The sequence below is a fragment of the Muntiacus reevesi genome, chromosome 12 (genome assembly GCF_963930625.1).
Source record: "Muntiacus reevesi chromosome 12, mMunRee1.1, whole genome shotgun sequence".
NCBI classification, from domain to species: Eukaryota; Metazoa; Chordata; class Mammalia; order Artiodactyla; family Cervidae; genus Muntiacus; species Muntiacus reevesi.
This window is the reverse complement of record NC_089260.1, coordinates 41,557,162-41,579,186: the sequence shown is the minus strand read 5'-3', so window position 1 is coordinate 41,579,186 and position 22,025 is coordinate 41,557,162. Positions and strand designations below refer to the sequence as shown.

At 40.4% G+C, this 22,025-nt stretch overlaps 1 protein-coding gene across 2 annotated transcripts; it reads left to right on the top strand.

The window, feature by feature from the left end:
* The first annotated feature begins 4,062 nt into the window (after positions 1–4,062).
* On the top strand, positions 4,063–19,879 carry GDAP1 (ganglioside induced differentiation associated protein 1). Of its 2 annotated transcripts, none has more exons than XM_065903292.1 (6): positions 4,063–4,258; positions 4,938–5,130; positions 13,521–13,694; positions 14,897–14,991; positions 17,508–17,622; positions 19,249–19,879. In XM_065903292.1, the coding sequence occupies exons 1-6, from the start codon at positions 4,142–4,144 to the stop codon at positions 19,629–19,631; spliced, it is 1,077 nt and encodes a 358-aa protein (XP_065759364.1). In that variant the 5' UTR covers positions 4,063–4,141; the 3' UTR covers positions 19,632–19,879. The 2 variants fall into 2 exon arrangements, with proteins under 2 accessions (XP_065759364.1, XP_065759365.1); XM_065903293.1 differs by having other exon boundaries at positions 4,185–4,258; positions 4,938–4,985.
* The last annotated feature ends 2,146 nt before the right edge of the window (positions 19,880–22,025 follow it).

Sequence of the window (22,025 nt, the reverse complement as noted above, 5' to 3'; positions counted from 1 at the left end):
CTGGTATTCCAGTGGTTAGGAATCTGCCAGCCAGTTCAGGGTATATGGTTCGATACCTGCTCTGGGAAGACCCCCACACTGAGGGGTCCTAAGCCATGTGCCACACCAACTGAGCCCAGGTCCCAGAGCCCGTGTCCCGCGACAACTGAAGGCCCTGCGCCTGGAGCCTGTGCCTCAGCAAGAGAGCCACCGCGACGAGAAGCCCTTACCCTGCAGCGAAGAGGAGCTCCTGCTTGTTGCAACTAGAGAAAGCTCTCGTGCAGCGCTGAAGACCCCGTGTAGCCAAGAATAAATAAGTAAAAATTTCAAAAGTTAACATACAAAACAGTCAATTTACTGAGCCATGATCCACAGTCCAGATTTGTTAAGTACTGAATTTTGTCAAATGAAATTACCTTTACACAGAATTTTTAGAGCAGTAGATAGGCTACACTTTATTGTTGTCTGTCATTGTTTACCACTGCTACTGGTGATGGTGGTTAGCTACTCTTTTTCTCAATTAATAAGCAGTTTGGGAGCATCTTTTATGTACAAAGTACTATTTTGGATTCTTGGGGATACTAAAATGAATAATACTGGGTCTTTGACCTTCTGAGGCTCAAAGTCGAATGCACAAGAAGGACATGTGAGCAGTAGTTTGTGTTGTAATAGACATGTATATACCTATATATCTATGTGGACTACTTTTCAAGAAAGTGGCTCTATTTTCCCTAATGTCTACTTCAGCTGTGTAAAGCTTGAAAGTCTACAACTTTCTTTCTTTGGTGTAAAGCTAGCATAGTGTTGTAGAAAGCAGTACTTGACTAGTAGTCAAAAAGTCATGTTTGAGTTGTAGCTGTTTCACTTACTAGTGAAAACATTTTGAGGCCTAAAGAGAGAAGAGCAAATATGATGTCTTCTTAACATCTTGAAGGGGCTTTTCCAAAAATTCTTTTTGTCAACTGCTGTTTTGCAGGCAACATGCTAAGTGCTTTTGAAATGGAGCAGGATCCTATGATCCTTATCCCCCCATGTCCTCTGCCTGCCTTTTGTCTGTGGAATAACTTGAACCAAGGAATAAGTTTAATCAGAGAAGTGAGAACATGTAGAAACAAAGGGAAACAGTCAAAGGAAACCAAATAATAATAATAGTTTAGCCATTAAGCATAGTCAAGAACCTTTAGTTCTTGCTCAAGGGCTATAGATAATATTCTGAGCCATATCCTGGAGCTGTCTTATACATACTGAAACCCCTACCAGGTGGAAGGAGTTAACTACATGATGACCAGACTATAACCATGACATAAGCTGCCACGATTCTGAGAACTGGGCAAGGAAGTGGGAACAAACTGACCCTGAAACTGAAGATTAACTGTACTTAAAACAAGCAAGATGATGTTGGTCAGACCACTGCATGGCCAATTTCAAGATGACTATCAGAGATGACTGTGTTGTTTTGGCATGAAGCCACCCCTCCCCACCCTAGCCCTTCTGTCTATAAAAGCTCTTGCCCCCTAAAAGTTCTTGCCCCTTGATAGTCCGAGGTGGGAGGAGGGGGGGAAGTTGGCCTTTGGGCAGGTGGGCCCCTGTTTCTCACTCTCCCAACTGTTGCAAGCATCGAAAATAAAATGTTCCTTCCCACCAACCTGGCCTCTTTATTGGCTTTTGAGTGGCAAGCAGCTGGACCCCACTTTTGGTTACTCTTTATACATAGTCTCTCAGTGAATGCCATGGCACTCATAGATGCTCATATTTTGCACATGATGAAGTGAAGGTGCAGGAGAGCTCAGGGTAAGAGTGGAGCTGGAGTTTAAACCCCACTCCGATTGATGTCACAGTTTTGCTTTTTCTTTTGCTCTGAAGTGTGAATGGATAAACAAGTTTGGTAAGGATCACTTTTGCTGTAGCATTTGAATTCACTTAAGGGTATAAAGGGGCTTCCCTTGTGGCTCAGATGGTAAAGAATCTGCCTGCAATGTGGGCAACCTGTGTTCAATTCCTGGGTTGGGAAGATCCCCTGGAGAAGAGAACAGCTATCCAGTAGAGTATTCTGGCCTGGAGAATTCCATGGACAGAGGAGCCTGGCAGGCTACAGAGTGACTTTCACATAAAAAGGGGCTTCCTAGGTGGTGCTAGTGGTAAGGAACCTGCCTGCCAACAAGAGATATAAGAGACTTGAGTTGGATCCTGGTTCGGGAATCCCCCTGGAGGAGGAAATGGCAACCCATTCCAGTATTCTTGCCTGGAGAATCCCCATGGATAGAGGAGCCTGGCAGACTAGAGTCCATAGGGTCCCAAAGAGTTGGACATGACTGAAGCAACTTAGCATGCATTCTAGGGTATAAAGAGATACTATAAACAGATACTTAAACAGTAATTACACAGACCAACAAATGAAGTGTTGTAAAGGAGAGGAAAGACTTCATGAGATTTCTGTCCCTTCTAGGGACCTTTTTTAGACCTTTCATTTCAATTAGTACTTGTGTTTCCTCTTAAGGCTGACAGATCTCATCTCCACTGTAGTCATCTATTTATTTTGTTGTCCCTGCCAACAGACTTATATCTTGGGTGCCGTGTATGAGGAATTATACATCTTTGTATTTCCAGTGCCCAGTACAATGCTTGGAACACAGTAGATACTCAATAAATATTTGCTGGATGAATTATAACAAGCATTCATTTCATGATCATATTAATACATACTCACTAAAAGAGAAATTCTGCTGATTTACTATTGTGCTGAATTTTGAGAAGTGTATAATAATGACTAGATTATCATAAAATTATGATTTTGACCATGGTTATAAAGAGAATGTTTATAAAGCAACTGAAATTGTACATAACATGTCTACAACATGCTAACCTGTTTTGAGTGTTTAACATTGTATTTAGTTATTTAATTCTCACAAAAACCTTATGGGGAAAATAGAATTATCACTACTTCATAAATTGGGGAAATTGAAAAACTAGGAAAAAAACCCAAGTAATTCTGCTCTAAAAATTGTGTGTTAATTAGCAGGTGTAAACTATTGTATATAGAAGGGGTAGACAGCAAGATCCTATTGCATAGCAGAGGGAACTATATTTGATCCTGTAATAAACCATAATGGAAAGAAATATGAACAAGAATACACACACACACATATGACTGAATCACTTTACTGTGCAGCAGAAACACACACAACATTGTAAACCAACAATACTTAAATAAAATGAATTAAAACATTTTTAAATTAATTAATTAATTTTACTTTACAACATTGTATTGGTTTTGCCATACATTGACATACATGTACACATGCCATGGGTGTACATGTGTTCCCCATCCTGAGCCCCCCTCCCCTCCCTCCCCATCCCATCCCTCTGGGTCATCCCAGTGCACCAGCCCAAGCACCCTGTATCATGCATCGAACCTGGACTGGCGATTCATTTCACATATGATAATTTACATGTTTCAAAGTCATTTCCCCATATCATCCCGCCCTCGCCCTCCCACAGAGTCCAAAAGACTGTTCAGTACATCTGTGTGTCTCTTGCTGTCTCGCATACAGGGTTATCGTTACCATCTTTCTAAATTCCAATTTAGAAAGATGGTAAAAAATTTTTTTAATGGACAAAAAATTCTGTATTTAACAACTAGACTTTTAATTCGCATTGTTAATGAGATTTACTGTTGTACATGACCTCATAGTAGCATCTTCTAATGAAAACTCATAAATCTTTTGTCTATCTATCTTCCACCAAAGGCACAGCCTCTACATGAGGAATCCTAAGTATCTTGGGAAACTGATGCTTTTGTATCTGAGCCATCTCTACTCCATTTACAAAACCCATGAGTAATTTGCAATTAACACGTTTCATTGCTCATCTTAAAGAATCAGGAACTCATATTTTAGATCATTTCCCCTAAAAAACGTCCAATTGCACCTTCCGGGTGACTTCCGCGCGCAGAGACCCCGCCTCGGGTCTTTGCGGACTCGCCCCGCAGCTTTCTCGCCGGCGAAACTACACTTCCCAGTGATCTGTTCGTCCGTCCACGCGAACGCAACTTTCCCGGCTCCGGGTGGCACCCGGAAAAGCCAAACGGCTCTTTGCAAGGCAGTGTGGCTGGAGGAAGTAAAGGACCGACAGGCGAGGCCCTCCCGCGCTCGCGCACCCCGAAATGGCTCGGAGGCAGGACGAGCAGAGAGGGGGCGCGCCCTTGATGGGGGAAGGCAAGTCGGACGCAGAGGTTAAGCTCATTCTGTACCACTGGACGCATTCCTTCAGCTCTCAAAAGGTAAAGGCCTCGGCCGGGCGGGCGCGCGGACCGGGTTTCAGCACCTGGACAGCTCCCGCTGGGTGCCGCCCGGGAAGCCCGCCCACCTAGACCTCCAAGGCCTCAACCCCCGCGGGCGGGTGGCCTTGTGGGGCAGGGGTGCGCCTTCTCTGGAGGAGCAGGGAGAGTCAGTCTGAGATGGGAAGGCCGTGACTCAGGCACTGCCACTCATGAAATGCGACAGAAAACATCACGTTCGGCGTTGGGGCGGGAGGCCTCGTTTCCGGGGCCTTTGGAGAGTGAGGCGGCGGGAAGCGCCTTCCGGCAACCGCCTCATCCAGGGTTCCTTCTTTTACTCTTGGTTGATTCACTCTCTTCAACAGGCCTAGTGTATCTGTTTCAGGTTCTTACTATGGGGAGACACATTATAAGGTTTAGGACACAAAGAAAAGTCGTAGTGATGGAGAGGGTGACCGTGGACTGAATATTGCCAGAATCATTCTCATTACTTATCTTTTCTAACTTATAAGATTGAACTGCGAGAATATGTCTCGCTTGTTATTTCCAGGAATAGATCTGAAAGGAGTGTTGAAAACATTAATAACTCAGGGAAGCACAAAAAGGCTGCTTGTTGGTATCCGGGGATGTCATTTAATTAAAAGCCTACCTGCGTTGTGGTAACCAGTGTGAACTCTTCCAGGTGCGCTTGGTAATTGCTGAAAAGGCATTGAAGTGCGAGGAACATGATGTAAGTCTGCCCCTGAGTGAGCACAATGAGCCTTGGTTTATGCGTTTGAACTCAACTGGAGAAGTGCCCGTCCTTATCCACGGGGAAAACATTATTTGTGAGGCCACTCAGATCATTGATTATCTTGAACAGACTTTCCTGGATGGTAATGTTAAGGCTATTTGTGATTTCTTGGATTTATTTCAACACAAATATATGTCTTCCCTCCTTTCTCCCTTCCATCCCTCCTCCCCTTCTTCTCTTCTCTGCTTCCTATTTCCTCCCTTCCTCCCCTCCTTCCTCCCTACCTTTTGGTTTCATGATGGTGGTTTAGTGCCAACAACCTTTTCCATTTCCATAAGCACGCAAACAAAAATGGGTCAATCGCATAATTTGTATAAGCCAGTGTGACTCCTTTGAAATGATTTCATATAAACCACCAATTTTAATGTTGGAATTTCCCGTTTAAATTCATTGCAAGAAACCTTGCAGGTGTATGATTTATGGTGGTGATTTATTAGCCTTGAAGTCAGATTCATATTATTGACAACCTATTCTATGTCAGACATTTTGTAATTTTTGTTCTAGTCAGTCTTAAAAAAACAAAACAAAACACCTGAGATAGGCATGGTAGATTAATTATTCCCATTTTGTACACGAGGAAAGAGAAACAGAGAGGTTGCCAAAGGTAACATAGCTGTTTTATAGCAGAACGGGCTGGAGTGTAAGCCTTTCAAATCCAAAGCTTCCTATTACATGGACTGTCTCTCCTAGTCATTGGCACTTACACATTGTCTTTGCTTCTTCCCTAATAACAAGCCTTTTAGGTAAACTGTAGCTTCAATATTTGCCCAAGATTACACAGCCGATCACCGACAGAACTGAGAACAGAACAGAGGACTCTTAGCTTTCAGCCTAACAACTCTTCTGAAAAAGGAGCTGCATGATAAGATCCAATTACTCTTCATCTGCTACCAATTATATGAATGTTAATTAGGCAGGATAAAACCAGAATATAACCCCAAATTACTGGAAGCTGAGAAAGGAAATTTTAAGGCAAAAAAAAAAAAAAAAGAAAGAAAGAAATCTGAAGTACTTAGAAGATAGGTATAGGACCTAAATAGGGGTGGGGTTTGCCCCAAGGAATTAGATTAGCAATGGCCTGCCCTTATTCTTAATCTAAGTGTTTAGTTCCCTAGGATTTTGATTGGAATTGGTCATCTATCTAAACCAAGGAGTTTAACTTGGTGTAATGAACTTCTCTTCCATCCATCATTATTTGCTAGCCCTTATAAGTCTAAATTCTGGGGACCGTACAGAAAATGGGGGCTAATTGATTTAAGACAAGCTTTCTCAATCTTGAGCTTTTTGGAAATGGACAAGTCTGTTAAATAATAATTTGTATTTCTTGGGAGAAGTGATTATAATAATGTGAATAAGACAAAATAATTGCATAAGAATTTTACTTTAAGTCGTCAGAAACTTGAAAAAAGATACAGCAAATGAAAATCATATTTAAATATTTTGTTTAGCATCCCTTGAATTACTATCACTAGCATTTTCCTCCTCCTCTTTCTTACATTGTTTCTACTCTCAGATGTTCAGTAATGTACAGTGTTACTTTACAGTATAGTCATGTTAATGATGATTAAGCTTTATTAAATTTTTCTTTAGGCTCTTTCTTTTTCTTTGACTATTTCATAGCAAAACTGAAATGCATTCTGAGTCCTGCTCAAGGTGAATACTAAGTTCTTACTACAGTTTGTTGAATCAGAGGAGAAGGCATTGTGGGCTAAACATTAAGATGAAAATATGGAAACTAAGAACTTAATTCTGGTTGTACTGATAGAGTAAATGGACAATCAAGAATCTTAGCTCTTAGTTGAAACTTGATTTTTCTTTTTGTTCTCTTGGGAACTAGGTGACATAGTTTTATCAGTTGCAGCGATAAAGCAATCCAAACAACTCTTATTTCACTCTTTGCTGTTTCCCAAGGAGAAGAATCATTCAGTTGGGAAGGGTTAAACAAAGGTTAAGATTAAGGGAGCTGAAACCTATAGTAGATATGAAGGCAGTAAGAAAACAATTACTTTATATAAATGAAGGCTACTCGAGTTTCTAGATGAAGTTTATCTAAAGTAAAAAACATGTAAGCATTATCACAATGATCATTAATATAATTTATATTTATTATTAAGAATTCATGGAGGTTAGCAAAAGTGCCAGACAAGAGAGACAAATGTTATTCATTGATAACATGTTATTTAACATGTATCCCATTGACCAGCAGCATTGGTATCACCTAGGAGCCTGTTAGCTACTGCAAGTCTCTTGAATCAGAATCTGTATTTTAATAAGATTCCCAAGTGACTCATATTTACATAGAAGTTTGGGAAGCAGTACTACAGATTATTTTGCATTAAGTAATTGTTTAAGCTTTAAGCAGTGCTGTTTAAGCTTTAAACTACTTCTTTAAGTATGGCAGAGTTTTAGAATGTGTTGTCAAAAATTAAAAACAATATTTTTGAGTATCTTGATTAAAAGGAATCAGCATAAGTTTTACATTACTGGAGAATGTCTCTAACACTTTAAAAAGTGGATCTCTTGTGTGCTGGGCATAGTTCTTGGTATAGTGTTTCTTGATTTAAGTAGAGCATTTCAGATTATGTCACGTGATAGCCCTGTGGAATGAAGGAGCACCTATGGCTAGATAAGAATAATGCATATTTTCTGATGAATAAACCATCATTCTGAAGAATATTCATTTATAAATTATACCATGTTGCTTATTTAGCTATATTCTCTCATTTCACTTATCCTATGTTAATTCTATCACACTTTAATTATTTCATTTACTGGCAGACTCTGTATGTACTGTGAAGTCAGAGGCAGGGTCTGTTTCATTAACAGCTATATTTCCAGTGCCTCGTATGGTGAATGGTCTTTAATGGGAGCTTAATAAATACTTTTGAATGATTAAAATGAATGAAATATTGAAAATAGATATCAACCTGGACAGGGATCTCTACTGGTAATCTTTTAGGCTTCTGTTCTCTGATTTGAGTCTAACAATTCCATAAATGATTGGAATAAAGGCATAGAAGAAATACTGTTAAACTTGTGGATGTGTAAACTGCAATAGTTAAAATGATGAGTAGCTTATGAAATGCTTCGCATGGAACAATAACTAAGATAAAGTTTAACAAGGCTAAAAGTAGTATATGAATTTTGTTTGAAAAAATCAGCTTTGTTAATGAAGGATGGGAGCCCTGGTTTGCTAATAAGTTACCAAAAACAGCCAACAATGAAATAAAAGACAAGTGTGGTCTTGAGTTGTTTCAGAAGTGTAGGTTCTATCCAGAGCACGGCTAATTGTGACCTACTATATTTGAACTTGATGGAACATGCAGCATTTTGGTCAATTATGGATGGAACTTTGAGGAAAGTTGACAAATTAGAATGATAATACATTAATGAATTTCATGAGGTGTGTAGTTGCCCATGGTTGGAATGAGAGGCTTTAAATGTATCCATTCATCTCCAGAACAGAGTGTAGTAGTCACCAGGCATCACTTTTGCTGTTATTTGCTACCTTTCATTAGTCTACCAACTGAGACGGTACTAAAAATGATGGCTTGCTGGCCTGTACACTTTTCTCAACCTTTCTGTGTAGTCAGTATTTACATATTTACATCCTTATGCTTTTGGTATATTGTCATCTCTTTTAGTGAACTTTAACATGGCCACTAGATAATAAAAAAAAGGTGAGCATTAAATAAGTACAAAATACTAGAATATATACTATTTATTATTGTCAAATAACTCACTGGTAACCTGGAATCAAGGATGTCATATGGTAAATATTGAATTTGGGTAACTTAATATGTTATCTAACAGTTCTCTGAAGATCATGTCCCATGTCTTATGTCCATATATGTCATTTTGAATATTCTTAGGAAAAGAATTTGGTTTGGAAAGAATCCAAGTATCCTGGTAAAGGATCTCATATTAAGACTAATTAGGAAATGTAAATTTATTTTATAAATACAGTTTTATCAATAGAAAATTAATTCAGATTTTAAAAATAATATTAATTCTGAAATTACTGTGACTTTAAATAATATAGTTATTTATGTAAAGGAATTTCCAATTATTGTTAAGGTCATAGAAAAAATAATTTTATGTCTGTTAATAAAAGGCTCTCATATATAATTGAGTAACATTACATACTTTTTAGCACATCTACTGAAATTGCAAATTAGCTCAAAGTGTGTACTGAATGCAGAGAAAATATGGTATATGGTAAGGAAAAGAAAAGGAGTCTTTAAAAAATCCTGATTATGCCAATAAAAGTGGTTTTAAAAAATAATTAAAAAAACTTTCTGTGATTTGTTCAATTTTAGTGGATGCTAGGCTCCTCTGTCCATGGGATTCTCCAGGCAAGAATACTGGAGTGGGTTCCATGCTCCCCTCCAGGGGATCTTCCCGACCCAGGGATCCAACTTGCATCTCCTATGTCGCCTGCATTGGCAGGCGGGTTCTTTACCACTAGTGTCCCCTGGGAAGCTAAACTCTTTATTGTTTGCTCTTGGAGAAACGGAATGTAATTTTTTTAAAAGATCACACAGGGCCATTCTTAGTCTACTTAGCAATACAGGGACTTGAGGATATATGGAGCTGATGTTCCCATTAAATGGATTGCAATATGATTTTATCCTTTCTTTCTGATTTCAAATTTTGTGCTTTTGCTTTCTCTCCTTGTTTATCGCATCTTTCTGCTTTATGTCTATCTGCTTGTTTCTAACTTGCTGCCTAAATTTAACCTTGCCTTTGTCCCTACTCGGTGCTTCTACAAAATCAGGTCTTATGCTAATGTGTTCATTTGTTTTTGTTAATTCTTCCAGCTTAGTCACTAATCCTGGCTTCCACTGCTGCAACCCTCCTCCCCAGTGCTGGAAACTTCCTTTATCGCCTTTTCTTTAAAATCCTCTGACTCTCTCTCCTGCCTCTGTAACCCTTCTATTGTTTTCTCACTCCTGACCGAGGTAGAATACCCAGAATAGATTTTGTGAGTATCATAACAAAAGTGCTTTACAGAAGGACTGGGAAATAAAAGAAGATGAGAATGAGAGGGAAGATTATCTGTATCAGTCAAAGGAAATTCCCAATTGTCTTTTGAAAAAAACAGGCAGCTGTCTGTTGCTGATTTGTTGCTGGTGTCAGGAAGATACTGGTAGAACATCTTCATGTGGACAAGGTGTCCTTGAAGAGAGAAAGTGAACTTGGAAAAGAACATGGGTTCAGCGGGTATCTGAGCCTCTGTCTGACAAAGTTGTCTTAGGAGATAGTTATATAGTTCATGGTGCACTGGTAGAAGGTTATTTTCAGTCGTTCAAACATTTGGATGCAGACTTGGCCAGATGGACCTTTCCCAGAAAGCAATTAGACATTATTTTTCCTGCTCTCATTCTTTTTCCAGGAAGGAAGTGGTATGCTTTTCTGAAGTCAAGGCCCCAGTCTGGCCTCACAAAGCAGCCAGAGCCAGTAGCCATAAATTTAACAACCTGGGAAGCATTTTAAAACGCTGCATCATTTATGGTTATTAACTTGTGGTTCTTGAGCCCCTCAGAGCAGTGGTTCTTAAACTTTTAGGTTTCAGGGCCCCTTTGTTTTGGAAGTTAATGAGGACATTTGAGAGAGATTTTGTCTATGTGGGCTATCTATCAATACTTATCAAATTAGAAATTAAAATTGAGAAAAGTTTAAAATACAAGAGCATACAAGCCTCACATCCTGTTAACTGTCAGAGTGATGGAGTTTTTACACATTGTGTAACCTCTGGAAAATACCATTGTACACTCAAGAGAGATTAAGAATGAAAGAGCAATGAACATCTTAGTACTACTATAAAAAAAGCTTTGATTTGTAGACCCTCTGAGGGTGTCTTCAGGAAGCCCAGGGATTTTCAGAACATACTTTGTGAACGGTTACCCCTAGTGGTCTGTGAACAAAATTCAGGAGATTTACTATCTTAGAGGAGAAAAAAAATTACGTCTTTGTTTTTCACTAATTTCCAAAAGAAATGGATCATTTCTAGTGTAGGCAGAATTCAAAGCAGTATCAGAAGTGCCTATGATTTTGTTCATATGTTCACAAGACTGTGATGTGTTAATAGCATTATTGTTATTGCAGATGTCTTAAAATATCACTTATGCGCCTCACTACATTGAAATTATTATAGTTATTAGATCTGCTGCTAGATCTTGTTAATGTGTTAATAAAAGACACCCATATTACTATGTTATTGTTTAAATTTACTCTGATAACATACTTTAATATAATCAATTTTCTTTGCAATCCTATGTATTTTATGCATTTAAGAACATTATTTTGAGAAGAGGTCAGTGGCAAACAAAAAGTTAAGGACTCTTCTGACTTTCAAGCACCTTAGAAAGCCTCCAGTCTGTTATTCTCATGGGAATATCTGCTGTACGTTACTGGGGGTACTGGTGACATTCTGAGATCCTGAACTGTCCGTAAGGAAGTATGATCTAGTTGGACAAACCCACAGTTGATGAGCAGTTTGCAGCTGACATGTGATCCTTGGTCATTCTAATGCAGACCTCAGAACTGGAGTCGCTAGCAGGGAATTAGACACTTGACCACTGAGGAGTAATCCATCTTCTTTTTTTCTTAGAGAGTCAGAAATAGCCTATTGGCTTAAAAGCTTGTTCTTGGTCTGGCATGATGAGATCTTGCCTGAAATGCTCTGCAACCAATTCTGAATTGTCAATGCTTATGAACGAGTGTGGGATGCTCAGAAGGATTCTAAATTAAATTAATAACCCGAACTAAATAAGTGAATAAGCAAAAAGGAATGTATAGAGTAGAGGCTGTTCTTTTCAACTGTTGGATTAATAAGTTTTTTGGCACTTTTTTAGAGGCAGTTTGAGAGTTAAAAGTGGGAATTGGTTCTGCAGGAACTTAGCCCTGGCCTCTGGATCACGTGGTTTATTTTTCTTGGATAGTCTCTGAAAAGTACACCCTTCGAAGATGTCATGATGATGTGATACAACAGAGCACTGCATTAGGAGTTCATGACTTTGGTTCTTGTTCTGCCTCTAATTAGCTGTGGGCTCTTGGGAGGATGTCTCAGCCTCTATATGATAGTGTCATCATTAACTGCTCCAGAGCTTCTCCAGCTCAAGTATTCCTATAGCTAGCAATTTGGGGCGGAGAAGGCAATGGCACCCCACTCCAGTACTCTTGCCTGGAAAATCCCATGGACAGAGGAGCCTGGTGGGCTATAGTCCATGGGGTCACTAAGATTCGGACACGACTGAAGCGACTTAGCAGCAGTAGCAGCAGCAGCAATTTGGGGACATATTCATTAATTCATTTATTAATTGAAATTTATTGAACATCTGCTATCAGCCAAACATTATATTAGGCAATTGGGGTTTCAACAAAGAATAGTACATGATCCCTGCCTTTAGGAGTCTATAATCTAGAGTTTAACCAACAAATGAAGATTTATGTGAAACCCACTTTCTAGAGATAAAATACCAGAATTTCCTGGTGAATTCCATGAAGACTAGCCATTCACATTCACATATCATCAACAGGATCACTCTTTTTTTAAAAAAAATATTTTTAATTGGAGGATAATTGCTTTACACTACTGTGTTGGTTTCTGCCATATACATCAACAGGATCACTCTTGGTCTGTACTGGAGGGTGTGGGCCCTGATCATCTTTCTATGTTGAGCCTTGATTCACTTAACCAACATTTACCAACGGCCTAAAATGAGACCTCAGTTTGAGTCCTGGGTTGGGAAGTTCCTCTGGAGAAGGGATAGGCTACCCACTCCAGTATTCTTGGGCTTCCTTGGTGGCTCAGACAGTAAAGAATCCTACCTGCAATGCGGGAGACCTGGGTTCAATCCCTGGGTTGGGAAGATTCCCTGGAGAAGGAAGTGGCTACCCACTCCAGTATTCTGGCCTGGAAAACCCCCATGGACAGAGTAGCCTGGTGGGTTACAGTCCATGGGGGTCGCAAAGAGTTGGACATAACTGAGCGACTAAGCACACATGAATGTATGAGACACTATGCTGGACTCTGGGTCGTGTTCTTTGCCCTGAAGGAGTTCATGGGACAAAAAGATACAATAACTAATTAAGGTGATAAGGGTTATACTGGAGTTTATACCAACTACTTTCTGTGTACAGAGGAAAGCACACTTGATCTAGTCAGGTGTTAGTAGTTGTGGGAGGTTGGAGAAGATTTCACAGAAGAGTTGGCATGAAAATCTGGACTTTGAAAACAGTGATTTGCGAGTTGGAGAAGTCTGATTATGGTTTGGAATCTGGTCTAGGACATCAGTTCAAGTTTTGAATGTTGAGGCTGGGAATATGTCATCCTTTATCTCCCTTCATATAATATTGAAAATGTTAATGATGAGGGAGCTTGTATTTTTGTTTTTTGCTTTTGGATGTAATGTCTCATTTGTAACTTTTTCTTCAATGTTTGTGTGTGTGTTTGTATGTATATTTTAGAGAAAACACCCAGATTAATGCCTGATAAAGGAAGCATGTATTACCCACGGGTCCAGCATTATCGAGAACTACTTGACTCTTTGCCCATGGATGCCTATACACACGGCTGCATTTTACATCCTGAGTTAACCGTGGACTCCATGATCCCAGCTTATGCAACAACAAGGATTCGCAGTATGTAGAAATCTTAAAGACCTGCAATTCTGCCTCACATTTCTTTTCATTCATTTTTGATACCCAGCACATCTCAGGAAGACATGAGGGTGGGATTGTTGAGTTTGCTTTGTGGACATGCATGTTACACATCGATCCATGTACCAGGCAGATTAATCTGTGCTTCACCTGTTTGGCTGGACATTTATTGTCTTCAGGATCTGATTTTCCAGCTCTTGGCCTTGAGGACCAAGCATAGATAAAACTCAGAAGAGTGGCCTGTGGAAGAGTAGAGAACGTAACGTGTTTGCAGGGACAGACAGATTAGGAATCAGAAAAGCTGGGGTCTGCAGGCAGTTATGTGCAATGGAGTTCACATTTCTGGTCCTTTAGTTTTTTTCATTATGTGAAGGAGGTCTCATCGTTACTCTGCCTCTAAATTCAGTGACTGGCCACCCCCTGAGGTTGAGCTGTGACCGCTAGCTTTCTCCTCCCGTCCTGAGGGTAGGGATGGGTCGGTGTATGGGATGAGGAGCAGGAGGTGTGCTCCATGGTCCAGGGGTGGGGAGGGAAGGGGCCGTGGGCAGACCGAGGAGTGACGAGGAACACTCACACTCAGATCTCCGATTCCACCAAGCCCTTCTTTCCATGACATCATACCTCGTTTTTAGGGTTCTCTCACCTAGGCTGTTTTCCTTTCTTTGTGATACCCTCCTCCTCCCGTCCCCAGCTCTCCCTCCCTCCATCTTCCTCGTCTCCTGGCCTCTCACCTTCCTCTGGGTCCTCCTCCTTCTCCTCATAAATACCCATCATATGATTTGAAGCAAGTATTCTGACCATAGTTCTGTCATCCAGAATAAATATTTCTCTAAATAATGCTTTTTCCTTCCCTTCACAAAAAAAGTTTTATTACGGAAGACTTGAAAGGTACTGAAAAGTAGGACAACTATTGTGCACTTAGCACTCACGGTGTGCTGGACTTTGCTCTAAGCACTTTCCAAGGTGCCTCTTATTTCGTCCTCAGCCTGCGTGGCAGATAACACAGCTCCAATTTAAAGGTGAGGAAACTGAGGCACAGAGAGGGGGAGTCTGGGGCTGAGAGAGGGCGTACCCCCCCCCTCCCCAGCGCTTGTGTTCTTACCATCAAGTTTCCCTACTTCTCCTTGTTTCCTACATGGAAGGGAGGAAATAATTTTCTGTTTCAAAACTGATTTCATCATCAGGCCAAATTGGTAACACGGAGTCTGAACTGAAAAAGCTTGCTGAAGAAAACCCAGATTTACAAGAGGCGTACATTGCAAAACAGAAGCGACTTAAAGTAAGTAAACCAGGCTGTCCTCAATTGACATCTGCTATTTGTGTGAAATGGTCCACTTTTTGTAAAGTATTGCTATTTCTTAGAATATCTTCTATTAAATATCACAGATCATCAGTGCACATGTTACCTTTGGCTCATGCTCTGCTTTTAGAAAGAATTTTTCTTTATTAGGTTTGATATTCAGGCCTAACGACAGTTGCTTGAAGAGCAGATATTGCTCATGCTGGTTGCCAAGGCAAGTTATAAAATGTGAAAGCAGGTTAATAAAATATCATAGGAATCTGTCATTTCAGGTGTTTTGCACTTTGAGTCAGCTGGACCTCTGTTTATGACTTTTTTATACCAATAAAGCAATCAGCGAATTTTTTTTTTTACACTGTATATCTTCCCCTCACACCTTTCATTTTTTTCCTTTTTACCTTTTGATCACCTTCACCCATTTCTCCTACTTCTTACCTCCTGCCTCTGGCAACCACTGGTCTATTCTCTGCATCTATGAGCTTAGTTGTTTGTTTGTTTTTAGAGTCCACAAATAAGAGAGATAATATGGTATTTGTCTTTCTCTGTCTGATTTATTTCACTTAGCATAATTCTCTCAAGGTTTAACTACATTGTTGTAAATGACAAAATTTTCATTTTTTTTTTTGTAGCTGGAAAATATTCTATTCTATATATACACATCACAATTTTTAAAAATCCATTCATCTGTTGATGAACACTTAAGTTGTTTTGCCTATTGTAAATAATACTGCAAGGAACATAGGAGTGCAGGTATCTTTCAAATTAATTAAAAAATTTTTAATTGGAGGATAAGCTTTACAATGTTGTGTTGGTTTCTGCCATACAACAACATGAATCAACCATGAGTATACACATATCCCCTCCATCTTGAACATTCCTCCCACCCCCAACCCCATTCCACCCTCTAGGTTGTTAGGGAGCACTGGGTTGGACCCCCTGTGGTATGCAGTAGCTTCCCATTATCTATCTGTTTTACATATGATAATGTTTCAATGCTACTCTCTCAATTCATTCCACCCTCTCCTCACCTGCTGTGTCCACAAACCTGTTTTCTGTGTCTGTGTCTCTATTCCTGCCCTGGAAATAGGTTCATCAGTACCATTTTTTTAGAATCCAGATATATGCATTATTAAGAATTTATGTTTTTGTTTTTCTTTGGCTAAATACCCAGAAGAAGAATTGCTGGATTGTATATTAGTTCTATTTTTAATTTTTTGAGGAACCTCTACACTATTTTCCATCATGGCTGTACCACTTTACATTCCCACCAATAGAACACAAAGGTTCCCTTTTCTTCACATCCTTGTCAACACTTAAAGTTTTTGTCTTTTTGATAATAGCCATTCTAATAGGTGAGGTAGTATCTTACTGTGGTTTTGATTTGTTTTTCCTGATGATCAGAAATGTTGAGCTCTTTTCATGTGCTTCTGCATACCTTTGGAAAAATGTCTATCTAGATCTTCTGCCCAATTTTAAATTGAATTGTTTACTTGCTATTGAGTTATATGTGTGTGCATGCATGCTCAGTCATGGCCAGTGCTTTGCAACCCCATGGATTGTAACCCACCAGGCTTCTCTGTCTGTGGGATTTCCCAGGCAAGGATAAGGGGGTGGGTTGCCATTTCCTACTCCAGGGGATCTTCCCATCCCAGGGATCGAACCTGGGTCTCCTGCATTGCAGGCAGATTCTTTACCACTGAGCCACTAGGGAAGCCACACATCTCTGACCCCTCCATTATTCATTTGTTGAAGACTGCTGAATTTCCATTGTTAAACTTCCTTTGTGGTCCAGTGGTTGACGCTGTGCTCCTAATGTAGGGGACATGGGTTCAATCCCTGGTCGGGGAAGATCCCATTTGCCACAAGACATGGCCAACAAAGCAAAACAAAATCAACACAACCATCTTCAGGACTTCTCTGGCTCTCCAGCAACTGAGACTCTGCATTGCCAATGTAGAGGCTAGGAGCCCCATCCCTGCTTGGGGAATTGAGATCCCACATGCTGCTAGGTGTGGCCAAAAGATTTAAAAAAAAAAAACAACCAAAAAAAAACTTTAAAAATTCCATTCTTGGATTGGGCATGAAAGGAATCTCTCTTTTTTTAAACTTTTTATTTTGTACTGGGGTAAAGCTGATTAACAAACAATGTGGTAGTTTCAGGTGAATAGCAGCGGGACTCAGCATACATATGCATGCATCGATTCCCCCTCAGACTCCCCTCCCAGTGAAAGGAGTCTCTTCGTGCCCCTCATATTCTTTGTCCTCTCTGATCCTTTGGTCCCACAGGAGTTGCCAGTGGACAGTGAGTCTGGCCCCTGGGATAATTTCACAGCCAGGGCATTTTCCCTCAGGTTTGCTTTTGCTTTAGTTATTCTGTTTCTTCTCATTGTCTAGAATAAACAGACTCCCACTGTGTAAAAACTTATATCTTCTCTGCTCTACACTGATTATTTTTACAGGCATAAATAACCTACTTAGTTATTTTTGTTAATTAGTCAAAGCTCCTTGACCATGACAATGTCAAATATTTGAAGAAAATTCTTGATGAATTGGAGAAAGTCTTGGATCAGGTTGAAACTGAGTTGCAAAGAAGAAATGAAGAAACCCCAGGTAGGTTCTCATTTGTGTTCTTTTTGTCTTTTTCTGTATACCAGGGGTATTTATGGGAACATTCTTAGATTTCACTCAAAACATTCTATAACCTATTTTTAACTGTTAGTACTCATGGACAGTTTGAATTATGATAGCAACAATAATACTGAATTCAACAAAACCCAGATGTCTAGTTGTAACTGTGCATTTATATGAAATACAGCTAGTGAAGAATTTTTTTTGCACAACTTACGTTATGGTTGATAGATTCCTACCTGGCCTGTTTCACAAATTTTAATTACAGTGGTTAGTTTGGAAGTGTTCTACTTGCTAGAACATTCCCTCTAGGTTTTTCCTTAGGCGGGGGAAAAATTGCAAATTGAAGTAAAGTATAACATGGGTAGGCTTCCCAGGTGGCGCTAGTGGTAAATAACCCAGCTGCCAATACAGAACACATAAGACATGGGTTCAATCCCTGGGTCAGGAAGATCCCTTGGGGGAGGAAATGGCAACCCACTCCAGTATTCTTGCCTGGAGAATCCCATGGACAGAGGAGCCTGGGGCAGGGAGGGGTGGGGGCTACACTCCATAGAGTTGCGAAGAGTCGGACACAACTGAGTAACTTAGCGTAACATGGGAGTCAGCCTGTGTGTGTGTGCAGGCTGGCTGGTGAGCACCGTCTTCTGTACCTGTGAATATGAATTAGTGATGAAGCCCAAGTGCAGACACATGGACTGTTTGCCCTATTCTGACTGACCACAAAGTTGAAGACCATGTTACCTACAACTTGCTTCACAATAGAGATTTTCTTCTGTTTTAAATAAGTAACAATTAACAAAAGCAGCAACTACTGAGTGACATTTTAGACCCAACCTTATAGATTTTCCTCAAGTACACGTGTCATTTTTTTAACCCACGAGGAAATATCTGTTAACTCTGTTGGCTTGGAGGCATGGTAGACAGGCTTCGAGCCCAAGTAGCTCTAGTGGCACCTAGGGACCCAGGTGTCTGTTAGATGTCAAGCAAGTGTCCCTTAGCTTTCGGATGGATTTTTTTGATGTGGACCATTTTTAAAGTCTTCATTGAATTTGTTACAATATCGCTTCTGATTTATGTTATGATTTTTTTGGCTGAGAGGCATGTGGGATCATATTTCCCCCACCAGGGATTGAACCTGCACTCCCTGCATTTGAAGGTGAAGTCCTGTAGCTTGGGATACATTTGCATGCCCCCCACCCCCTTTTTTAAGCATAGAATTACTTGCTGAATGTGATTGTCAAGTAAATGTACCATGGCCTTCATCTTTTGTTATACTCACCTTGCCCTCAACACTAAGAGCAGAGATGCTAACCAGTCTGTCTGTACAGTGCGTGCGTGTGTGCTCAGTAAGTCAATCATGTCTCTGTGACTCTGACTCTGTGTGACCCCATGGACTGCAGCCCACCAGGCTCCTTGTCCATGGGATCCTCCAGGCAAGAATACTGGAGTGGGTTGCCATTCCCTCCTCCAGGAGATCTTCCTAATCCAGGGACTCAACCCATGTCTCCTGCTTGGGGAGGCGGATTCTTTCCCACTAGCACCACCTGGAAAGCCCTGTCGGTACAGCGCTTGCCCTTAACCCACCGTGTCCCTTTCTCTAATTAGAAGAAGGCCGCCAGCCGTGGCTCTGCGGGGAATCCTTCACCCTGGCGGACATATCGCTTGCTGTTACACTGCATCGACTGAAGTTCCTGGGGTTTGCGAGGAGAAACTGGGGAAATGGAAAGCGACCCAACTTGGAAACCTATTACGAGCGTGTCTTGAAGAGGAAAACATTTAACAAGGTTTTGGGACATGTCAACAATATATTAATCTCTGCGGTGCTGCCAACTGCATTCCGAGTGGCCAAGAAAAGGGCCCCAAAGGTTCTTGGCACCACCCTTGTGGTTGGTTTGCTTGCAGGAATGGGATATTTTGCTTTTATGCTTTTCAGAAAGAGACTTGGCAGCATGATATTAGCGCTTAGACCCAGACCAAATTACTTCTAGGTGGGTGGGATCTAGTGGTGGCCATTAATCCAGCCATTCAGCTAGACCCTTCTCCACTTTTCCAGGTCCAGGGAAGAATGACCCTGGGCAACTAGTAAAAAACATAATTGACTTTACTCTTTGGCTAGCTTATGTGAGGAAAGGAGGTAATAAAGATATTTTTGTGTGCTGGTAACTCTGACAGGACTTATTTGCAAACCTGAACTAATTCATCCTTAAAACATGCACAAAGTTAAGATAGGTGAATACTGACAGGTAGAGGAGAGACCTTTAACTCAAAATTCCAGTTCAAGTTCTGGGTTATTTGGGGGGAGAACATTATTATTATGAGCAGACAGTAATGATAACCTATGATCGCCCATAACTCTTCATCTGAGACTATCTGGGTGTGTTGAGTGGTGAATAGTTAGCAGTATTTTCTCCTAGAATTCAGAAATCATCTTTGTTACTCAGCCCAGGTGTTCAGACAGCAGAAGGGCACAGCAGTGCTTCATACTGTCACTGTCAGCTTAGGCTGAAATAAGGGAGGCGGTGGGACAAAGGAGGCGGGAAAGGGAGGATGAAGTCTATGTAATGATGGCAATGGAATGCAGCCTCCATGTGCCCCCATTGCATTCATGGCTGCCTGTCCGCTTACTAAACATTGCATTTGACTACTGTGGCTACAGCCTATGCATCCTCGTGTGACTGAGGACCTTGAAAAAAGAGCACTGGAGAGTCAGTGGGGGGAGTTGGCTGGAGAAAACTCTGGGCTTTAAACTTATAGCACCTCATGTTAGTGTTAATTTTAAATGCACATAAATCACAGTCATTACTTTAATAAAATTAACTGTTTATCTATTTGGTCAAGAGATACCTACTGGAACATGTCTTGATTAACGTTTACATGAAAATCTTAAATGACATTAAAATTTCTTCTTGGTTCCCCAATTTGAAGGTACCTATGAGATGTCACTCCTATGAACTGTTGCAAACAGTCACTGGAAGCCTGGGCCTCTGCAGCCCTTTTGTGCACACAACTGGCATTTAGGTGAATGTCCTAGGTAGTCACTGACATGGCATGTGGCTGGGGAGGGGATAATTTGATGATCTGGGAGTGATAAGCAGGCTCATTCTTCATTTGGAGAGGCTGTTGGTATGTTAACACAAAAACTGTTGTCTAAGCCTTGCATCTACTTATTGTCTTCAACAGAGCCTTAAAAGGTTACAGGGAGGGAGAAAGTCTAGTCTTGGTCCTTGGCAATGAAATACAGGGAGATGAAATAAATCAGTAGATAATGATTCCACCTACATTCATTCATGTTTGTTTTGGCACTTTGGGAGGTGCCTCAATCCATCTGGAAGGGATAATTCCAGTATGTCCCGTGAACAACAATGGAGTTTTTCTCAGGAAAAATCTTTCCTGGTGACGGCAAGGTGGAGTTTCCCTGGAGTTGGCCAGAAAGACATGGGGAGCAGTGTTGGGTCTGATGGGAAGTATGCGTAGTGAACAGAGCTAAGGTCCCAGCAAGCAGCAAAAGCCTGCTTGGACTGCCTCAGATTGACTGTGCAAGTGGCTAAAGAATGTACCGACTTTTTCACTAATAGGAAACAGTCCTACTTACTAAACAATGACTTTGATGGTAAAGTGATTCTATAGCTCATGAATCAGTTTTTTCAGAAAATCTTGATGAACTGGATATTCCCTATTGACAAAAAATTAATAAAATGTTCAGTGTAAACTCCATCCAACAAGAATTAACAGACTGGCAGCTTTTATAATGTCTTGATTTTGAGCCGTAGTGCACTGTTGTATAGAGTGTTTAAATTTGTTGCTGGGACATTCCAATCCATGTATTCATAAAAGAGCCACAAAGCTGGTCATTCAGTAGTTCAGAGTGTTTCAGAGTTCTTTATGTCATCCTACAATAAGTAAGAACTCAGACATGAAGAAATCAAAACTGGATTTTTATAAAAATCTACAAAGGCGAAGGATTGTTGATTAAGAACAAAGATTTAAAGGTCACTGCTGGCTTTGCCTTACAATTTATATTATTACTGATCAATAGAAAAGTTAATGAAAGTATTTGTGATTTTCAGATTCAGTTTCATTGGAAATAGGCTTCTGTCACATTTAAAGGGGATGCATTTGTGCGATTTCTTCATGGATGCTCTTAAGTTTATACTTTTAAGATATTTATTTAGGAGCATAATGACCACTAGGTGTCGCTGTTCGTCCAGTAGTTTGAGATTGGGCTTTCTCTAGGTTCAGCAAGCCTTCTGAATGTTTCAAGGGAAGATAAACATTAATGACCTTAGTTTCTGAGATGAGGGCATCTTCATCAGATCATTCATCTGTAAGAGAGCTTGAAGCACATGTAGTATTGATCTGTAATGCTTGGAAGGGATAACTGT